This window comes from Sesamum indicum, linkage group LG7 (assembly GCF_026168435.1).
Source record: "Sesamum indicum cultivar Baizhima isolate 11 linkage group LG7, ASM2616843v1, whole genome shotgun sequence".
NCBI lineage: Eukaryota > Viridiplantae > Streptophyta > Magnoliopsida > Lamiales > Pedaliaceae > Sesamum > Sesamum indicum.
Genome location: NC_142663.1, coordinates 13,274,673 through 13,293,967, shown reverse-complemented (window position 1 = coordinate 13,293,967; position 19,295 = coordinate 13,274,673). Strand labels below are relative to the sequence as shown.

At 34.9% G+C, this 19,295-nt stretch overlaps 3 protein-coding genes and 1 non-coding gene across 6 annotated transcripts; 1 reads left to right on the top strand and 3 right to left on the bottom strand.

Moving 5' to 3' along the window:
• Nucleotides 1-897: 897 nt before the first annotated feature.
• On the bottom strand, nucleotides 898-6,174 carry LOC105166745 (prolyl oligopeptidase family protein). 2 transcript variants are annotated; one of them, XM_088882804.1, is made up of 6 exons: nucleotides 5,962-6,174; nucleotides 4,808-5,311; nucleotides 3,891-4,082; nucleotides 3,135-3,164; nucleotides 1,888-2,991; nucleotides 898-1,694 (listed from the first exon to the last, which is right to left on the bottom strand). In XM_088882804.1, exons 2-6 carry the CDS (start codon nucleotides 5,249-5,251, stop codon nucleotides 1,143-1,145), a joined length of 2,322 nt encoding a protein of 773 aa, XP_088738930.1. In that variant the 5' UTR covers nucleotides 5,252-5,311; nucleotides 5,962-6,174; the 3' UTR covers nucleotides 898-1,142. The 2 variants fall into 2 exon arrangements, with proteins under 2 accessions (XP_088738930.1, XP_088738929.1); XM_088882803.1 differs by having other exon boundaries at nucleotides 4,808-5,308.
• Nucleotides 6,175-9,373: 3,199 nt separating this feature from the next.
• On the bottom strand, nucleotides 9,374-12,656 carry LOC105166746 (E3 ubiquitin-protein ligase SINAT5). The gene is made up of 3 exons (XM_011086208.3): nucleotides 11,719-12,656; nucleotides 10,577-10,963; nucleotides 9,374-9,944 (listed from the first exon to the last, which is right to left on the bottom strand). The coding sequence occupies exons 1-3, from the start codon at nucleotides 11,935-11,937 to the stop codon at nucleotides 9,582-9,584; spliced, it is 969 nt and encodes a 322-aa protein (XP_011084510.1). The 5' UTR covers nucleotides 11,938-12,656; the 3' UTR covers nucleotides 9,374-9,581.
• A 1,483-nt stretch (nucleotides 12,657-14,139) lies between these two features.
• TRNAQ-CUG (transfer RNA glutamine (anticodon CUG)) lies at nucleotides 14,140-14,211 on the top strand. The gene has a single exon. It is a non-coding gene; the product is annotated as a tRNA-Gln (tRNA).
• Nucleotides 14,212-14,326: 115 nt separating this feature from the next.
• Nucleotides 14,327-18,663, bottom strand: LOC105166748 (protein DEFECTIVE IN MERISTEM SILENCING 3). Of its 2 annotated transcripts, XM_011086210.3 has the most exons (8): nucleotides 18,501-18,661; nucleotides 17,226-17,369; nucleotides 16,927-17,041; nucleotides 16,410-16,647; nucleotides 15,766-15,957; nucleotides 15,356-15,679; nucleotides 14,850-15,075; nucleotides 14,327-14,656 (listed from the first exon to the last, which is right to left on the bottom strand). In XM_011086210.3, the coding sequence occupies exons 1-8, from the start codon at nucleotides 18,555-18,557 to the stop codon at nucleotides 14,624-14,626; spliced, it is 1,329 nt and encodes a 442-aa protein (XP_011084512.1). In that variant the 5' UTR covers nucleotides 18,558-18,661; the 3' UTR covers nucleotides 14,327-14,623. The 2 variants fall into 2 exon arrangements, with proteins under 2 accessions (XP_011084512.1, XP_020550872.1); XM_020695213.2 differs by lacking the exon at nucleotides 14,327-14,656 and having other exon boundaries at nucleotides 14,968-15,107; nucleotides 18,501-18,663.
• Between the last annotated feature and the right edge of the window lie 632 nt (nucleotides 18,664-19,295).

Below are 19,295 nucleotides of genomic sequence, written 5' to 3'. Positions count from 1 at the left end.
GCAAGAGAGTACTGTACTTTATTTTGACTCCCAGAACTACTGCATTGTTTGTCTAAATACCGAAGCAATAGTGTTGAAGCTGTTCAGTCGGTTGGGCTTTAAATACTTATAATGAATTCTTAATTCCACCAACTAATCGTGTGACCCACAAGATATATGCAATGAACAAGTGACCATGTGAATGAATTGACTCAGCTGGATCATGATATAAAATTTGTCTTGATCTAAATTCAAAGGTGACTTTTATCGATATCAACATTGATTTTGGTGAAAAAGTATAAAAGGCTCTATTTTTAATGTTTTATCTTATATTTTAGAATTAATTATACTTATACCCTATCAAATGTAAAATTACACTTTATTTAAAAATAGTTTAAAATATTATAATTATATCCTTTTTACACCTGATACACTTTTTCTAAGGTTTGTACCAGAAATACTGATGTCAACAAAAATAATTACATATAATTTTATTTTTTTTGAAGTATAATTTAAAACTTTTTTGAAAACACATTTTCAAATAGAATCTAAATATAATTATTCCTATATTTTATTGTATAAGTATATAAAAATAATTACATTTACACCCCTTAATCTATACCTTTTGAGTATTTACACATACATTACCATAAACTGCAATATTACTTATACACAAACCCCTATTTTTAAAAAAAATTACACATATATCTCCAAATTATCATCATCACACAAACTATTCATGTTCTGTAACTGTTAGGGCCAATTTGTTTAAGCTAACTATGAATCAAATAGTGTAAATGTAATTATCCTAAGTATGTATTATATATTTAAGAAAAAAGTTATACCGGATGTGAAATATATAATAAATTAATTAATTACTTGCATTACAATTTTACTAGCATTATAAATAATTGCGTATACCCAATCCCAAATATTGCTTATTACTCATATATGATAAGAGTAGGAGGCAGCAAGGTTTATTACATTGAAGTTACAAGGTCGAATTAAATGAAACATTAGATACAAGGTGCATTTCCGGTTCAGTAAGCTGAAAGGAGAATCAGAAGGGTTCCAAACATCAAGGATCGAGCACCTAAAGTGCCATCTTCTTCATCAAGGACCGGATCCATCTCCACAAATTTTCTACCAACTGAAGAAGTTATCTACAAACTCCTCTGGATAAAATCCCATATTCTGTCCTCCATGTATGTGCGGTCCCTAAGCCGACGAGGCATGTGCCTTTCGTCTGGGAAAATCAACAACTCGTAAGGTTTCCCAGCTGCCACAAGCGCGTTCACAAGCCTCGCTGTGTGCCTGAAATGCACGTTCTCATCTATCATACCGTGCACAAGCAGCAGCTTCCCTTTCATGTTATCAACATGGTGCATTACGGAACTGCGTAGATAGCTCGACTCTTTTTCGGAAGGCAAACCCATGTATTTTTCAGTATAAAATGTGTCATATCCGTCCCATGATGTGACTGGAGCACCAGAGACTGCACATTTGAAAACTTCAGGAAACCTTGCGAGGGTCATGGCTGAGAGGTATCCGCCGTAACTCCATCCGTACAAGCCAATGTGACCAGGTTGGGCTAACCCGTGGTTAATGAGCCATTCTGCTCCAGTTAGTTGATCCTCGGCCTCAATCTGGCCGCAGTTGTATTTGATGGCACCTTCAAATTTGAGCCCACGTCGAGCGGATCCTCTGTTATCCATCTGCGGAAAGCATAGCAGCCATGATAAGGTACAAGTCCACCATATCTTGTCATGAAGTGAAAAGGAAGACGAATAATACTGGATATTGGAAAATCAAGGCATATTCCAAAAGTAGATAAAAAGGGGCAAAAGATAGATATTCGACTCAACTGAATATAAAAGGGGCTTTTAGATGGAAATGAAACAAGCTAACCTTCCAAACTAATATGCCTTTACTTCTCAGATATTGGGCTCTCATGTCGACTGTGTTTATCCAAGAATCACACACTAGTTGTACACCGGGGCCACCATAAACTTGAATCATCGTTTTGTACGGCGGTGGTCCAAATCTTGCAACATCAGGTTTGTATAGTGCTCCATACAAAGCAGTTCCGTCCTTCGCCTCTACCTTAATTATCTCTGGAAACTCAAGCTGGAGTTTCTTGAATCTGGGATTATAGACTGGCTGCTCATAAAAAGACGTAATCAAGCTTCCATCGAGCAAAGAGTTTAGAGTAACTTTGGGAGGTGAACCCAAGGAATCATGGATATCTACAAACCTCTGAAGCTGATGATCCAGCACAACCACATGTTTTCCCTTTCCCTGTGTCAATCTCATGGGAACCTGTAAGGAATGGCCTGCATCCGGGAATAAGTTGGTGCAGTAAAGATGAGATTCCAAAGGACCATCTAGAGTTCCAGTAAAATAAACGACGCCAGTAACCTCATTCACACCAGCAACTTGCTCAACCATCCAATCACCTTGAGTGATTGGTCCCAAACACTCTCCATCTATATCGTACAAATACAAATGTTTAAATCCTGTTTTTTCACTAGCCCAGATGAATCCAGCAGTTGACTTATTAGGTACTTTGTCTAATGGCGTGAAACAGTCATGTAGATTGATCCATGTTTCGTGTTCTTCTTCCAAGATGACTTTCCTCTGACCAGTTTTTATATCAAACCTGAGGATTTTCAGTTTAGAATGTGTTCTATTCAGCACCTGAGCCGTGAGAATATTTCCACGCATCCAGTTAACTCTCGCCAAATATTCCTCATTTTCTACCCGGTCTCCACCGCAATGAAGATCCATCCAACTAACTGGTCCTCCGTTGGCAGAAACAACCCCCAAACGAACTTTCACGTTTGAACTGCCAGCAAAAGGGTAAGCATGGTCTTCCTGTGCATCTGAACCCACAGAATTTTTGCCTTGGTGCATGATCCTAAAGCGGGGTATCTCAGATGAATCCACCTCGGTGAATGCAATATATTTGCTGTCTAGTGACCACCAGTACCCATTCTTCCGATCCATTTCCTCCTAGAGCAGGAAAACGTTAACATTGTTCAGTAAGTAAATATGTCTTAAGCTTTTGCTTACTTTATTGGGAATAAAGTTTATTTTTTCTAGCAGGGGCACATGAAATGAATAAGAAAAACGAGTATGTCTGACAACAACCTTACCTGGGCAATGTACTCAGCAAGGCCATGTGTCTGAAAAGGAAACAGAAGAAATTAGTCAGTATGCTCTAAGCAACTAAAAAGGAAACTCGGTTTCAGTGTTCACTAAAATAATATAAACAATAGGCGTCATAACGATTCGCATAGGTCACATAATCAAAATTAATCTAGCATGAATCAACAGTTACATCTCATGAGCTGGATGGACTCTGATGATTTTGCATTTGTATAAATGCTACAACCAATGGAAACAACTGATTACTCAAGTATCCATCTTTTGGGGATCAAGGAGAAACAATGCTTCTTCCAGAAAGGTCGTATTCTATTTTCCATCAGCTTCCTTGAACATAATCATTTAGTTCAAATTCAGAATGTAAATTTTGCATGGGTGTTCTGTTTTTACAGAAAGTATAGTCATTATGGAATAGAAAAAACACAAAATATTAATCTATCCACTCTATTTGGTAGCTGGTTAAGTATTTATGACATTCTAATGCTCATTTAAAGTCCTTGCCTTGTTTTTTATGTTTAACAATGACAAGAAAAGAAACAAACTTCCTTCAGATTAATTTCTGACTAGCCTACACCACGAACTTTGCAGTTTTAGTCACACAACCACTGCGAGAAACACATAAGCAGAAAAGAGGTAAAATATGCAAAGAGTGACATACATAACATCAAATACATTTACCGGGGTCTTAGCATACAATACAGAAGACCAGAACTATATCAAACAAAAAATGGAAACCTAATGCTTACTATAGAATTCTCATTGGCGCCCATTGTCAACTGCTTTGACATGTTGTACAGAAGGTTTAACACATGCAGCTCATTATCCCTCACATAAGCAAGCATGGTGCCATCTGGTGAGACATGTGGATCTATAATCGTTGAGCAAGAAGCACTTTGAAGTTTAAGTTCTGGTTGAGCAGCAGTGTCCTGAATATAGATCTGCAAACAGGGACCTGATATAGATTAGTCTATGATCTAGTGATTTATATGCAGCTCAGTTTCCAGTTCTCCCGTACTTCAAAAAGACTGAGAGCTGAGGACAGAAAATCAGGCATACAGCATAAACATACATTTTCTACCAGCTTATGCTACTCGCATAATTTTATCAGGTCTTATCAGACAGAACTGCTTTGATAAAAACATGTAAACCACCAAAAGAGGATTTCAAAGTTTACAGAGTATGTAGCAGCAAGAGTGCTTTACAAAGGGTTCATGTTTTAGTTCATAAAAGGGCCAGATATCTTTTCATTGTACATCTTGTTGAGCTACTAGCAGATTGACCATTATGTTACCATTAACAACCAAAACCATGAAAGTAAGACAGTCAAGAGTTTTCATGGCTTCTAGACATGGACCTCTGGAAAAATCACTTCAAGAATCACTAATTTTAAGAAAGCATTGATCTTAATAATTTCACTGTCAAGGTTATAAAGTTTATCTCCAAACAAAACAACATTTTACTATTAAATAAACCTTGTTATAAGTTCAAGCAGCACACAATGCAACAATGTTGACCCAAAACACCAAAGCAAATGCAATTATAAGATATTCAACACAGTGTTAAACAACCAAAAAGTGTCATACTTAAATGAAATTGAAGTCAACTTTCCATATCACTAAAAACTCCTCCAACAAAGAACAGGAAGAGATGTTAGGAAACATACCCCAGCTGGTAGAAGTACTATAACTCTTTTTCTCTTTGAGCTCGTCTTCACCCATTCATACCGTGTTACCCCTAATCCACGCTCCCTCGACCTTTCCCTCCTCAACTTCTCTTCAGCAGACAAATTATTCTCGTCAAGCCCACCATCTGGTGGGCTGAAAAACAATTCATGCTTCCCACTCTTAGGATCAAATACGAACACTTTTCTATACAAACTCTGATCAGGGCTAAACAAATACGCTATCAGACTATCATCGGGGCTAAAACTAACTGAAATTGGTACTCCACAACCTGGTAATGGATACTGAACTATCTCTTCGACCGGGAACATAGTGCAATCATCCAGAACATTTGCAGCAGTCGAATCAGTTACAGGCATATCGTCCGTTAGTGATCTCGTTCGTGTTAAGTTCCGTTTCCTCTTGCTCTTATTAGGTGATTGCATTACAAATAAAATCCAAGAGTGAATAGTTTATGCCCCAATCCCTGCATACTGAATAATCTGCTAAAACATAGTAGAACACCAAAAATTGGAAGCCACTATTAATTGTAAACCAGAAAGAAAAAACATCTCAGCGTTGCTAAAATTTGAAAAGCTGCAAGCAGCAAACACCAAACGCATCAAAAATTCAAATAACAAACCCAAAAGGTGTGGACGAAAACAAAAAAAAAAAAAAAAAAAAAAAAAAAAAAAATTATAACAAAAGATCAGATCAAATTTTCAAGTGGAAAACCATTAAACTCATGATTAGAGCATAAAAAAGGTTTTAACTTTAACTTAATCAAGATTTCAAAAAATTAACTGAATCAAAGCTGCTTTCTGGAGCTTTTTTTACCCTTATTCTTTTTCCCCACTACCCTACTATTTTCCAACTGGAGGGGCAAAAAATACAAAGTTTCACTTTTTATCTTCAAATCAGAGTCTGCTGCTTAATTTGCTGCTAAAATAATTTACATAGTCTAAAAACTAATCTTAATAACTTGTCAACCAAGACACTAAATAACAACAAAAATAAAAAATAAAAAAACAGCAGTCCGAAAATTATCAACAGTCAGCGCGATCGAAATTACTAATGAAATCAATAATCACAAATAAGCAGTAATAAGTAAATTTGAACTAGTATCAACAACAATGATCAGAATTTTCAATCTGACCTGGGTTTGATGACCAGGCAATGAAGAGAATCGGATTCAGATTCCTTTTAATCAGTGAAGTAATCAAGCTTTCAATGGATAATGGAAAGTTATAATCGGATTATCAAAAAACCGATTCCAGAATCTGGGAAATGAGAATGGGATTAATGGAGTGAAATGGAGATAGAGAGGAGAGTGCTGTGATTTTAGGGGAAATGAGACGCGTACGACACACCCTCTCGCAGTGCGCGTCCGTTTTCCAATCATCATAATTATTAAACATAATCTACTCATTATTTGTTTTCTCCAAAAAGTAAAGTAAACCTGCAATTATTATTCATTTAATTTTGTGTTTTTCATGATTAATTGTTGTGCTTTGATTTATTTATATTTTAATTCATTCATTATTTTCCAGTATTCCTATTTCTTTTTTCCTCTCAAAATAAATCGACAGTTCTAAATCAATCAACATACTATTACTATAATATTTATATACAATACATCAATATTTTTAAATTAACCAGCAAATTCAAAGTAAAATTGGCGGTACAGTACTTCATCGATGAGGTCTAGTTTAATTGACGAAATTAAGGTTCCATAATTCTAAAATCATGGTATCAGATCTCACCAACTTGTGGTATGATGTTCTATTTTAATAACAAATATTAATTATATATAATTATTTGATATTGATTTATTAATATTTAATTAATAATAATCATTACATATAAATATTTAATATTAATAATTGTAATCGATTTATTAAATAAAATAAGAATAATAATTCATAGCTTATACCGGATTCTTGACTATGCTTAAGTGAACAATTTTTTTTACAGTTTTTTAATTTTTTTCCATCGAACTCATTCATTAAAAAAAAACAAAAACAAAAGCAAAGTTGATAATCCATAACTCTATCTAAATAGTACATAATTTTATCAAATATTATGGTGTATTTATAATTTTTTAAATAATAAAAAAAATATTTATAATTATATTAAATTTTAGAAGCGCTCCTCGTAATTTATACTTATAAGTTGTGATTTAGATATGTGTGAGTTTACTTTGACTTTAAGAATACACCAAAAACAATAAATATGGTGAAGAATTGAAGAAGTTTTTCAAATATTTTGATTCTCATAGTACAATCGGATAAGGTTGTGAGTTATTTTTCCTTTATTACAATATCATATTTGCATAAAAAATACCATAAAGCTGACGTTACTCTTCTTAATTTTTTCATTTCATAATCAGTGTAATAATACTAATAAATACATTGTCGCTTCTCATCCATCTATTCAATTTTCGACAACAATTATGATTTTTTTTTTTTTTTGGTACTTTCTTTGCCCATCACACACATGTCTAAATTACAAAAATTGGTTTTTTTTTTAATAAAAAAAGGCAGAAGTGTCAAGATTTTTGTTGTCAAATTTTGGAACTCATATAAAAAAAAAAAAAACATTAAAAGTTTCATATATTTATTTTTATTTTTGGGTTGTGAAGATTTTAGCCATAAATGTCGTTTTTACCTTCATTTTATGCCTTTTGTCCCCTATACAAAAGTTAGCTCCTCATCACTCACTACCAATTCTTTATTTATTTATTTATTGGGAGTGGAAGTGGGACCATGACACGTGTAAGTTCCAAACCATGATGTGACTTTGGAATAGGGACCATCACACGTGTAAACTCCACCCATGATGTGTCTTTAGCCTAAATATAAAAATTATAATATATATATATATATGAAATAAAGAAATTAAAATTTGATGTGTACTATAGTATAGTTGCTACGAAAATATGGATTTGAATTTTCGATGTGTTAGTTGATTATAACAAATGTTGCAATCTTCTTTTTATCCCAATGATGTGGGGTTTCGTTCCAGTTGCATGGTAGGTCGGATGGGACTAAAATTAACAACCAATCAGTTTGAAAAACTTCGTCGACTGTCCTTAATTATTAAATTATCTCAAGAATTGAAGTACTCTCTTTATAATTACGTAAATTTATTAGTGTTTTGTAAAATAAATAAATAATAAATCAAACTAGCAAAGTTTTATAACTATAAAAAATATAATTAAGACCACATAATGAATTCAAATATTGATTTGACTAATAAGCTTACAATATTAAATTTAGATAATAAAAGGCCCCAGAAAGACTTAAAATAATTTTAGGTAATAAAAATTATATGTCATTCATTATTTTAAAAAATTAGTCTATTTCTCGGTTAAGGACCAAGCAGTCTTGGGTCACTAGGCTAGCCCAATCCTAGGTATTAATACCAGGTCTGGGCTAGTCCAGCCCACTTTTATTATTGGTGTAGTTCGGTCCACTGTCCATTTTGAGGCACTTGAAGGTCGTAAACATACCAACTCTCTCCTTCATTAATTACAACATACGCCAAGATCTGTGCTCTTTATTCATACCTTTTCGACCCGACTCCTATTCAATCCAAATCAGGTATGTCTGGACTCATAATGACCATATGATCAATCCTAGATATGTGGTTCATATAAATCTATACAACTATAAAAATTATAAACATCAGTCCTCCATGCCTTATAGACAACTTTTGTTACCTACGTATTTCTTATGACTTCACATAATTCTCTAATATGACATTATTTATTCAGACATCGGAGGATCATAACTAAGACATTCTCAATATGGTTCTTACTGTTTCTGATTTTGTATGTCCCGTATATAGAGGAATGAAGGTTTATCTAAGCTGTATTGGACATTTATTCTCGAATTTGTTGTAAAATGTATGTATTTATTCAATTTTTAACTACTCTAGACGGATATTGATCATAGGAAATATTTACAATTACAAAGAGGTTTTTTTTTTTTTAATTGCTATAATAAATTTAGAATGTTTGGAATATGAGCATTTTTTTTAATTTTTTCTTGAATATTTAATCTTATAAAATTGCATAAACTTACCTGCGTGACTAAAAGATTATACAAAATAATTTCACCTTTAAATTTCATTAAAAATTGATCAAAAAAATATAAAATTCACTAAGATAAAAAAAAATTAAATATTAGAGACTAAAATGATACAAAACTCAATCTTGACCTACCATATTTGCCTGCACACTATTAACACTTTGAAGAACTATTTTCAATAAAAAAAATTTTCAATAAATATAATTATTGCAAAACTTCTAATTCTTGATACTCCTTTTGGTTATATTTTTATCTAATAAAAAAGAAAAAAAAAAAGTTGCCCCTTTATGAAACAATCATTGATGAGGTGCAAACTTCTGAATCAATGGCTAAAATTGAAGCTTCCAAAGCAGCAAAAACTTGAGCAAAGGCAAGTTGGAATCAAACTGTTCTCTGACTCTACAAAGTTCACTGACATCTTTTGTCCTGGAGATGAAGAAACAGTGAAAAAAACATCAGAAAAGAAATGAATCAATGTGCATAAACCACAACCTTGTGGAACTTTACTTCACAACTGAATTCTTTGGGCAACAAAAGGCAGTTTACAGGCTATAGATACGCATCAACAAGCAGAAAATGTCGATGAAATACAACACCATCATATCGTGTCTCACAGATACACACAACAACCACGCAGAAATGCAAGCAGAAAAGCAAGAGTCAGCGCCAAGAATTAAACCGTTTTTTAGCTACAAAGATTTGGGATGCAAACCCCGGCATCTTGATTCTGTTGTTCCTTCCATATTCGTCCCGTTACTCTGAGCTTGAGCTCTTTCCGGTCGCCTCCGGAGAAGAAGAGTGCCATGTTTCGTTGGATGATGAGACCGTCATGACTATCTCGGACCTTGCGGTGGCTATCACGGATGCTGCGTGGGGTACCCTCCCATATGAGCTTTCTGCCGTTTGCTCCTACTTCTAAACTGTAGCTGTAGTTGCGGGCATCGTTTTCGTCGCCCATAAAACGGAGAAATGCCATGTATACGGGGGCCATCCCAAGCTGAAATGCTTCGAAGTGGAGGCAGAAATATTGGCCAAAACAGTGGAATACCTAATGAAAATGAGCCCAAGAAACAGATTATGGAGTGATACCATTGATGAGAAGTTTTCACCAAGTAACCAGGAACTATTTGGATGAGAATATTTTCAGGAGGTCAAACACATTGAAGAAAGAAATAACAATAAGAAATGAAGTTGATGGCGTTAGTAATAAAATTATACAAAACAGAAAAACTTACTATCAGAATTCCAGAATATAAATGGTTTACAGTGAAACGTTGTCCATCTCATTCATAGGAGTGACTTTCAATCTCTTGGAATTAATTTGTCAAGCACTTACTCAGGACTTCATGGAAAACACAGTGAGATACAAAATAAGCTTGATCCTATTAATGATATAAAAACTAGTTAACGCCCTATCTCAACACATGAGAGAAGCTGGAGAAACCCATCCGGAAACATCTCGTTACATGTAAAAGAGTTAGGTGCAGTGACACAGGAGTTGGTGCAGCCAAAATCTTAAGAGTCCCCAACGCTTTATGCCCTAAGACAGACCTTTAGCCATAAAGAATGGTTTGGCAGCAAAAGTTTGGTATGAAGAAAAACAACAAAGAAGGACATCATAGTGATATTAAAACTACTACCCAAACAACAATGCAACACGAGAGAAAATTTTGAACTCACTGTTAACATCCATGTTGCATTTTCTACTTCACGAGGATTTGACTTAACATAGCGGTGATTGAACGTGCATCCTGTGTGCATGTCCACTTTGTGGTCATCTCTCAAATGGGCGACCAGATAAGGAATATCGCCAGTAACAGCACATTCAGATCCAGCATATGGACAACTGTATGGTCTGAAATTGCAAACTGCCTCGTGTTTGAGTTTGCTGTAATATGGAAAAATTTCCGAGCATCCCAAAGAGTAGAACTTGCAGGGAAGCTCTAGTGACTCCGCAACTTTCTCTAATGCTAAGCACCTGATATCCCCAAGCTCTTGTCTGCATGTAGGACATCGATTATGCACCCTTGTCTTGCAAGTGGAACAGAGAGTGTGCCCATTGTGACACTGCAGAAAGGAATATAATCAATTAGTCATTCTTCATGTTCATTTCCCTCACATTTAGCAGACAAAGTTCCTTACCAGACAAACCAAACAGAATAACTCAGGCAGAACAAAGAAAAAACAAACACAGATTTTAAAATATGGGACCTGAGTAAAAGACAAAAATACTTATTTTGATTCATTCAGTGCAAAATATATTAAGAAGCCTAATTAGTGGAAAGCATCACTTCTGTGCACCATCAACTCAATTTCAGTTAGAAGTTACCATCTAATACCCCATTAGACAACCATAATTCTTCAGCTCCTTAGATTTCTGATTTACCGCGGCAAACCAAATACTCACCATTCTGATTTTCCTGTCTAAAACAGCTCCAAATTTGGATTCCCTGGTAACGGACACTAATTCAAAAAACATAATGCAGTTTAGTTACTATGTTTCGTTGTTTCTAATAGCAGCCTGCCAAAGTACTCAATCGAATATCTCGATTTACATTTTCCTAATGAGAAAAAAGCTTATGGTTGATGAGAGGAGTAGGTTTATTCACATTGCATCAACAATATATTGATCTTCAATTAGCAGTTTAACTCACAAGACAACACTTCTACCCCCACCCCACCCCCCCCCCCCCGGGGGGGGGGGGGGGGGGCGAATGATCAACCATAACACATGTATGGAGACACAAAAACTTAGACCAATGTATCAGGAAAGCAGAAGAAGCCATTAAGCTAAAAGGATAAGACATAAACATAGAGCAGACCTGATGGATTGGTGGGTACATAGAATTAGTGCAAACAGGGCATTCCAGCAATTCATGGACACTTGTGGGGGCAAGTCCAGAGGTGACTAAATTATGAGGCTTTGAAGAAAACTGATGAAGGGGATGAGGATGTGAAGAAACTGATGATTGGATCTCTTCATCTTCAATTCCATCTGATGAAGAAACACACTCTACATTATCCATTTCAATTGTTGCCATTTTTTGGGGTATAGAAATAACTTTAACTTCACAGTACTCTGGGAGATTGCCAAAGATCCAATCTTTTCCCCAGAAATATCAAATGCCCACTTCAAAAATTCTAATCTTTGACAGAAAAAACTGAGACACCCTCTTGCAAGAAATTCCACTCTTCTGCAAAAATCCCAACAACCCACTTCCAGAAATGTAATCAATGAGCAGAAACTGCGTGATTACAACATAGAAATTCCTGATCTGCGACAGAAATATGAGATCCCCACTTCAAGAAATTCAATCTTCGGCAGAAAAATGAGATACCCTCTTGCAAAAAAATTCACTCTTCTGCAAAAATCTCAACAACCCACTTCCCGAAACTTAATCAATCATTGATATACCGGACTCCCACATTGAAAAATTCGATCTTCCACAGAAATCCGGGATGCCCACTTTCGAAATCCAACTGATCTTTCTTCGGTTCAAGGGTTCATCGCTTTATGCTTCCTCTTAGTATTTTTTCCTTCACTTTCTCTTGTTTCTTCTTTCCAGAAGGGAGAAGAGATCAAAAGAATCTGAAAGAAAATGGAGGAGAGAACGACAAACCGATTCAGAAAGAACCAAACAGAGGATCATTCCCTGGAAAGGTGGCTCTTTTCCCCTCTCTCTCTCTCTCTCTCTCTCTCTCAGGTTTTGAGGCTCACCGTGGATCTTGAAAATAATTGTTGTTAGGATGTTAATCCCACGGTTGTAAAGATGGTGTTCTTTTCTTCTTTATACTCTTGCAAATTGCATTTGCTGGTTGAAGTAAAACAACAATAATAATAATAATAATAATTTTTATTTTCTTCTAATCATACCTCAACTTTGATCTATAAAGTCATATAAATATTACTCCAAATAAATAAATAATTGACACATCTTTTTTAAAATAAAAAAATATATGCCAATCTTTTATACAGCAAATACACCAAACATCCAGTATAACATGTCTTAATCATCAACTTGAGATGTTGGATTTTCATTAAATGGACTTTTTTAATTTTATTTTTTAATATTAGAAAATGTGAATTATAATAATGCTCCTCGAATGTGTGATGTATTTGCATAATTAAACCTATCATAAAATATTAATATAATTTACTGAAAATTAAAACCGATGACAATAATGTAATTTGAAATTTAAGTACAGAGCAATTCAAATATTGAAAAGGATTTAATCATAACACCTGCACTCTAATTGAAAGAATTTCATGGATGCTATAACAACTACACCAAACTAGTCTAAGCTTGAGACATGTAATTCTGGTTGAGCAGCCAAACAGATCCCAACAACAATACTGTTGGCTGTCTCAATCAAGACCTGGATTTTATGTGGGGAGAAGGTGTTTGGATAAAATAATGTACTTTTAATAATGCAAGAAAAAGGAGGGCCTAAATTTATTCAAAAATTCAAAACAAGAAGGAAATGTGGAGAGGAAGATGATAGAGCATCCCCTTTTCATTCTGACTGCTTCAAATTCAATGGGTGAAGGAGCCAAGGGATCACATCTGCCTCTCATCACTTGCTTTTGACTTTATGATAATAAGAAAAACCGCGTGGAAAAATATAGAAAAAGACACTAATATAAACATGTAACAAATTATCATTAATTATTTTTTGTTAATACAATTTACATTTATCAAATAAATATATATATATATATATATATCGTTGTGGGGTTGGTTTCAAGAAGTTGAAGTCTTAAGGTTAGAAGAGTGTAATTGCATAAATATCCCTAAAGTTCAGTCGTACTACAAAAAAGGACACTTTTTATTTTCCAGAGTTTTGGTGCAATGTTGTTTTAGATTAGTGTTGTGACAAAAGGGAGATGCAAAGAAGACCAATTTTTAGATTTTTTTTTGGGACAAGATGATATATCTTTAGGATAATTATATATACACCCTGGACTTTTGATTTATTTAGACAAACTACTCATATTTATTACATAATTATAGTTACCACAATTGACAATAAAAAAGTATGATAGTTGATGTTAACATTTTTATTTATTTTGGTTGGGTGGAGGGTATGTATAATTTATTTTTTTAAAAAAATAGAGGTGATTTATTTTTTATTGGTGTATGTATAATTATTTTAAAAAAATATTTGGTGATTTTGTGTAAATAGAGCAAGTCATAAAGCGTAATGTCATAAATTTATATTTTAATTAGATCCAGAAACAATATGGTTCCATGGTCTAGTGGTCAGGACATTGGACTCTGAATCCAGTAACCCGAGTTCAAATCTCGGTGGAACCTAACTATTTTTTTTCCCTTTTCATGTATTTCACCAATGTGTCTATATAAGAGTATAGAAAACTGGATAATTTCTGCAACCTCATTCTTGTCAGCACATTAAGCCCAAGCTGGCTAGTTTTCGAATAAGAAGTCTTGACATTTCAAGAAGAGGTTTGATGCATAGGACTTACAGCTGACAATATTACATACAACTATCATGTTCACACTGATTTAACAATTGTTACAGCATGATACTAGGATGGATGTCTTCATTAGTAAAACCTCTCCACAATTTCATTGGAGAAACATGTCTTCAAAGTGAACCATATCGTACATTCAGGCCAACGAGATCCCAACGATGAGTAGAAGGTGAAATCAGTTGGCAAGTATATCAAGCTTCTCCAGTTTCCTCTGCTATTTTGCCTCCATGGAATCATCTTGGTGTTGATGCGCGTCCCGCCGGATACTGATACAACATAAAGTCGGAATAATTCAGCCTTTTGTAACCGAAAATTAGTTAAATAAAAGACGAATGAAAAGAAAAATTAGCCCGACATGGCAAACCACAAAGAAGTTTTGTTTTCTATCCATCAAAGTATTGATTTAGGAGTTGGGACGGCCGATAGCAATTCTCTTGAATCATGTATTGGATGGATTACCTGAGACACATGTGATGAGCTTCGTGCAAGAAACTGGAGAAATTCTCTCTTCTTTGTTTCGTAGTTGACTCTTGCATGGGCTAATAGAGCCTGCTCTCTCTGCATGTCTTCCATTGTCCTATCCTTCTTCCATTTCATCTCTTTCAACCCGACTTCAATCCCAAAGTAGCTCTCAGGGAGGTTCAACTTTTGGGAAGTAGTTGGGAACTTGACATCGATGTCTCCCCTTAGATGATGGAAATTCAAGTGTAAGATCAGCTTGAAGAAAAACAAAATGAACTGAATGTCATCGAATAAATCTCTAGAAGAATAGATAGATGTGTAAATTTCTATACATCAGGAGTTTGTAATTTTTTGAGAAAATAATTTTCGATTAGTGAACAAAATGAAGTGAATGTCATCGAATAAATCTCTAGAAGAATAGATAGATGTGTAAATTTCTATAGGAGTTTGTAATTTTCTGAGAAAATAATTTTCGATTAGTGAAAGAAGGCGGAGCTTCTTACTGATGATGACCCAAGGAGAACACTCCACGACTTCTTATCATTCCTCCATCTAGAGAGATGGCTCCATTTCTTATGCAAGAGAGAGCATTTAGCATGTCTTCCCTTGATTTGTACACTTGCAAATCCGAAAAAAGATGGTAGAACAGGGTTTCTCTTAGGCTGTGCCCGTTCTTTGAGAAACAATACAAGTTAGTGCTGTCAATGGTGATCATATTCACAGCAAAACCTAGAAAGCCAGGGGGATGTTCCCCGTTGAGTAACCTCGGCTTTAGAAGAGTAAGCCTTCTCTGAGGATCATCAGCTATGATCTCGCCAGAATACGGTCTAAACATACACCCAAAAAGATCACAAGTATAAGTCGATAATGAATCTGAAAAAAACTGAAAACCGATGACCTCATATACGCATACCTTATATCTTCAAGACAAATAACAAGAAATCTGTCTGCCAGGGGCCTGCCAATAGAAGCTGCAAATGCATGAAGGCCGGAATTTTTATCTATTGAACCTTCCTTGTTGTATGCTTCCAGGGCTTTGACACCTTCATACGTCTTGCAAACCACCGCTAGCATGGTTTCAAGGCCCAAGTGCTCAGAAAAAAGCCTAAATCCCATAATCAGACAAGAAAAAGTCAGCCATGAAGATCTGAAGCTATTTGTGTTTTTAGTGAACGTTCACTAATACCCTCACACCACTAATTCAAAAAACAGGTTTACTTAATCTGAACTCAGTTAAAAAAACAGTTTGGATAGTCCAGAAACTTGTCAGTAAGTATCGCATCACATCACACGGTAGAGAAAGGAAACCAAATGAGAACCATTCAAAGTGAGTTTAGAAACAAGATTCTCTAAGAAAATCACTTTTAAGTACTCTGCGTTTGAACAGTAAATAATACAAAGAAAAAAGCCTTATGCAGCAAACATGCTAATACTAAGATATGTATGAACATCCTGGTACATCCAAACAAAAATTGAAGACAGTCACAAAATCTACAAACCCCCGCACACAGAGAGAAAAAGAAAAAGAAAAAGAAGGGTAGGAAAGGGTGGACCAGCCTGCTAAGGTTGTCATCATCAACTTTTCCAAGTGTAGCTACAATGCCAATCACATCCTTCGTGAGTGAATGATCAGAAGACAGAGCTTCCGCTTGACTTTTCATCCTAGACAAAAGGGCAGCTGCAGAATTTTCATGCTTAAGAATATGATCAATTGTTTCTTCTTCACTCTTCACAAGGGCAGGGTCTTTGTTTACTGTTCGGGAGAAACTTGCTTTATCATACTTCCCAAGAGCAACTATGAGAACAAGAAGATTAGAAAATGAATCAATATAAATTAGGTTACAATAACAAATAGAGACCTGTGAGTAGCCAAACTGAAAGAGGAGCAAATTTTGAATGATAAACATCTTTGACATATAATAGCTGTGAGCTGGAAAGTATGCCTCTGAAATATGTACTGAATTCTGTAATTGTAGGCAATGATACACCAAGTATCCTCTGATTCTACTTCTGCAAGCATGGCACTTGCCAGAATGTTACTGGAAAGACCAGGTGGAATTGGTTACACAGATACCTTGCATTTCAAGGATTGATTCCTCCAACTTATTCTTCAAAGTCTTTAAGTATTTAACATTGTCCTCATGATGCTTAATTTTCTCACCCAGTTCATGCAGATCATCTTGAAGTTTCTGCAACAATTACATCAACTCAGTATCACCCTGGTCCTTAACTTACCTCAAGCAGCAAAAGCATTTCAGAAGATAGAACGGTGCTTTTCTTAATTTGAAAAGCAAAAAGGACATTTAACATACAGGGTTCTGCAAGAACAGATAAAAGTTCACCTCAGACAACCCTGGAGAACTAGTGACAAACCTTAGAATTGTTTGAAATTGACTCAGCCTGCTGATTATGTGCTCCATTTTGCATGTCCTGCCTTGGAACCATATAGGGGATATCCTCACCAACGTGGCTAAGTGCTGGGGCAGAGACGACCAACGCCCTTGAATTGATCGACAGCTAGCATAGCAAGACCACTACCCAGATTTAGATACCACACATATAAATGCTAATGTATATAAGATCATCCAGAAAGACAAGCGAAAATGGAGTTGAAAACCTCTTTGTGCTGGTAATGTGGAACATAGAACAGAAATTGTAAAACATCAATTCTTCTAGCTTATATACTTCTGAAAAACATATTTTCAAAAGTTCGTAGTGGAAAAGCCAAGCAGTATGATAAGTTCAATTAGAGTACCCAAAATTTCATCAATCATTTAAAGCCCAAAGCACTCCTCATAAAAAATAATCCCACCAACAGAAAAATGGCGGCTACTGAAACAAAAAATGTGTACAAGTATTATCATGAAAACAGACGTCAATTGCCCATTTTCTGCTCTATTAACAAGAAGTCATGACATTTGAAAATGTGAACTCATTCTTGATTAGAGGAACACAAGTCAAATTCACAACCTTTCCCAAATCTTAAGAGTCCAAAGTGGACTTGAGCTGCCATGCAACAAGCAATATGCTGAAGTCCATTTCATGACAAATCTTAAATCCTACAAGTAATCGTAGGCTAATTTTCAACACTCTGTCTGTATGCAATTAGAATACTTACACCAACACAGACATGATATCAAAATCGTTAGTCTTGGAAAGCAGGCGAAATCCATATCCTTAAGAATCTAGAATTTCCCAAAAACCAAATTTTAACATGCAAAATCATCCCACTATCAGAGTATTAGAAATTTGTACTATCCATTTCTGTGTCTGTGTCTGTATAGATACATAAAAACAGCCAAAATAAAATGATTTAAATCATTCAAAAACCTCCCAAAATTCCCAGAATTTTCGTCGGAAATTTCCAACCTTGCATAGCAAACAACACCGACATATAACAAATTCAAGCAAAATCATTCGTCAGAAGCTCGTAATTTCACTTTCTCCATATCTACATTTCTATGTTTGCATCAACTCCAGCTTCTGTCATACACAAAAAGCAACTGCATGTTCAGCTTTTAGGGTTCCTCAACTTCCAAAAAAATGAAAACAGCTTACATCACCCGAAAACCCCCAATTAACAAGTTAATTAGATAAAATCCAGAAACAAAAGGCAAATTAAATCAAAATAAATGGTAAAAAATAAACCTGCGCTGCCGCATCAACGTCCATGGACATTCTCCGGGGGTCGCCGCCGCCTAGCATCCTCGGATTTCGGGCAGGGGCGGTGCTCGATTGTTGAGAGATCACAGAGCAGGAGAAGAGAGCGGAAAAGAGTATTAACAACTACTACATACTCCACATGAAGTGTGAGTAAATACTCTATTCCTTTCTTCTTTTTGTTTTTGGGTAAATTACATTTTGGTCCTACATTTTGGGTCATAACCAATTTTCGACTTTTCAAGGCTCGATTTTGGTCCTCAATTTCAATAAATTATTATAATTTTTGTGGAAAAAATACAAACAACTCTCTTACAATATCGCAAATGAGTATTCTGTATTTTTTAAAATAAACAATTTACACCCCTATGATTTTTAAAATGAATCAATTTACCTTTCTGTATAAGGAGGTAAATTGCTTCATTTCAAAAACTAAAGAGAGGTAAATTGCTATATCTTTTTCATAAGGGACAATGTGCTTATTTTTAATATCATAGAGGCAAATTGCTATTCACCTTGATTTCTATTCAACTATTAAAATTAAACTTAAAAATATTAAAAATGATGGAATTGAATCTACCAAAACTATAACAATATTAAATATTATAGACCAAAATAATTTCTCGAAAAGTTTAGAATACAAAATAGTAACCATTCATAAAAGTTAAAAATCAAAATCAATTTTGGCCTAAAGTATAGGGATCGAAAATATAATTTACGCTTTTGTCTTTAATTTTAGGTTAATTACACTCTACCCCCTACTCTAACCTTATTTCAGTTTAC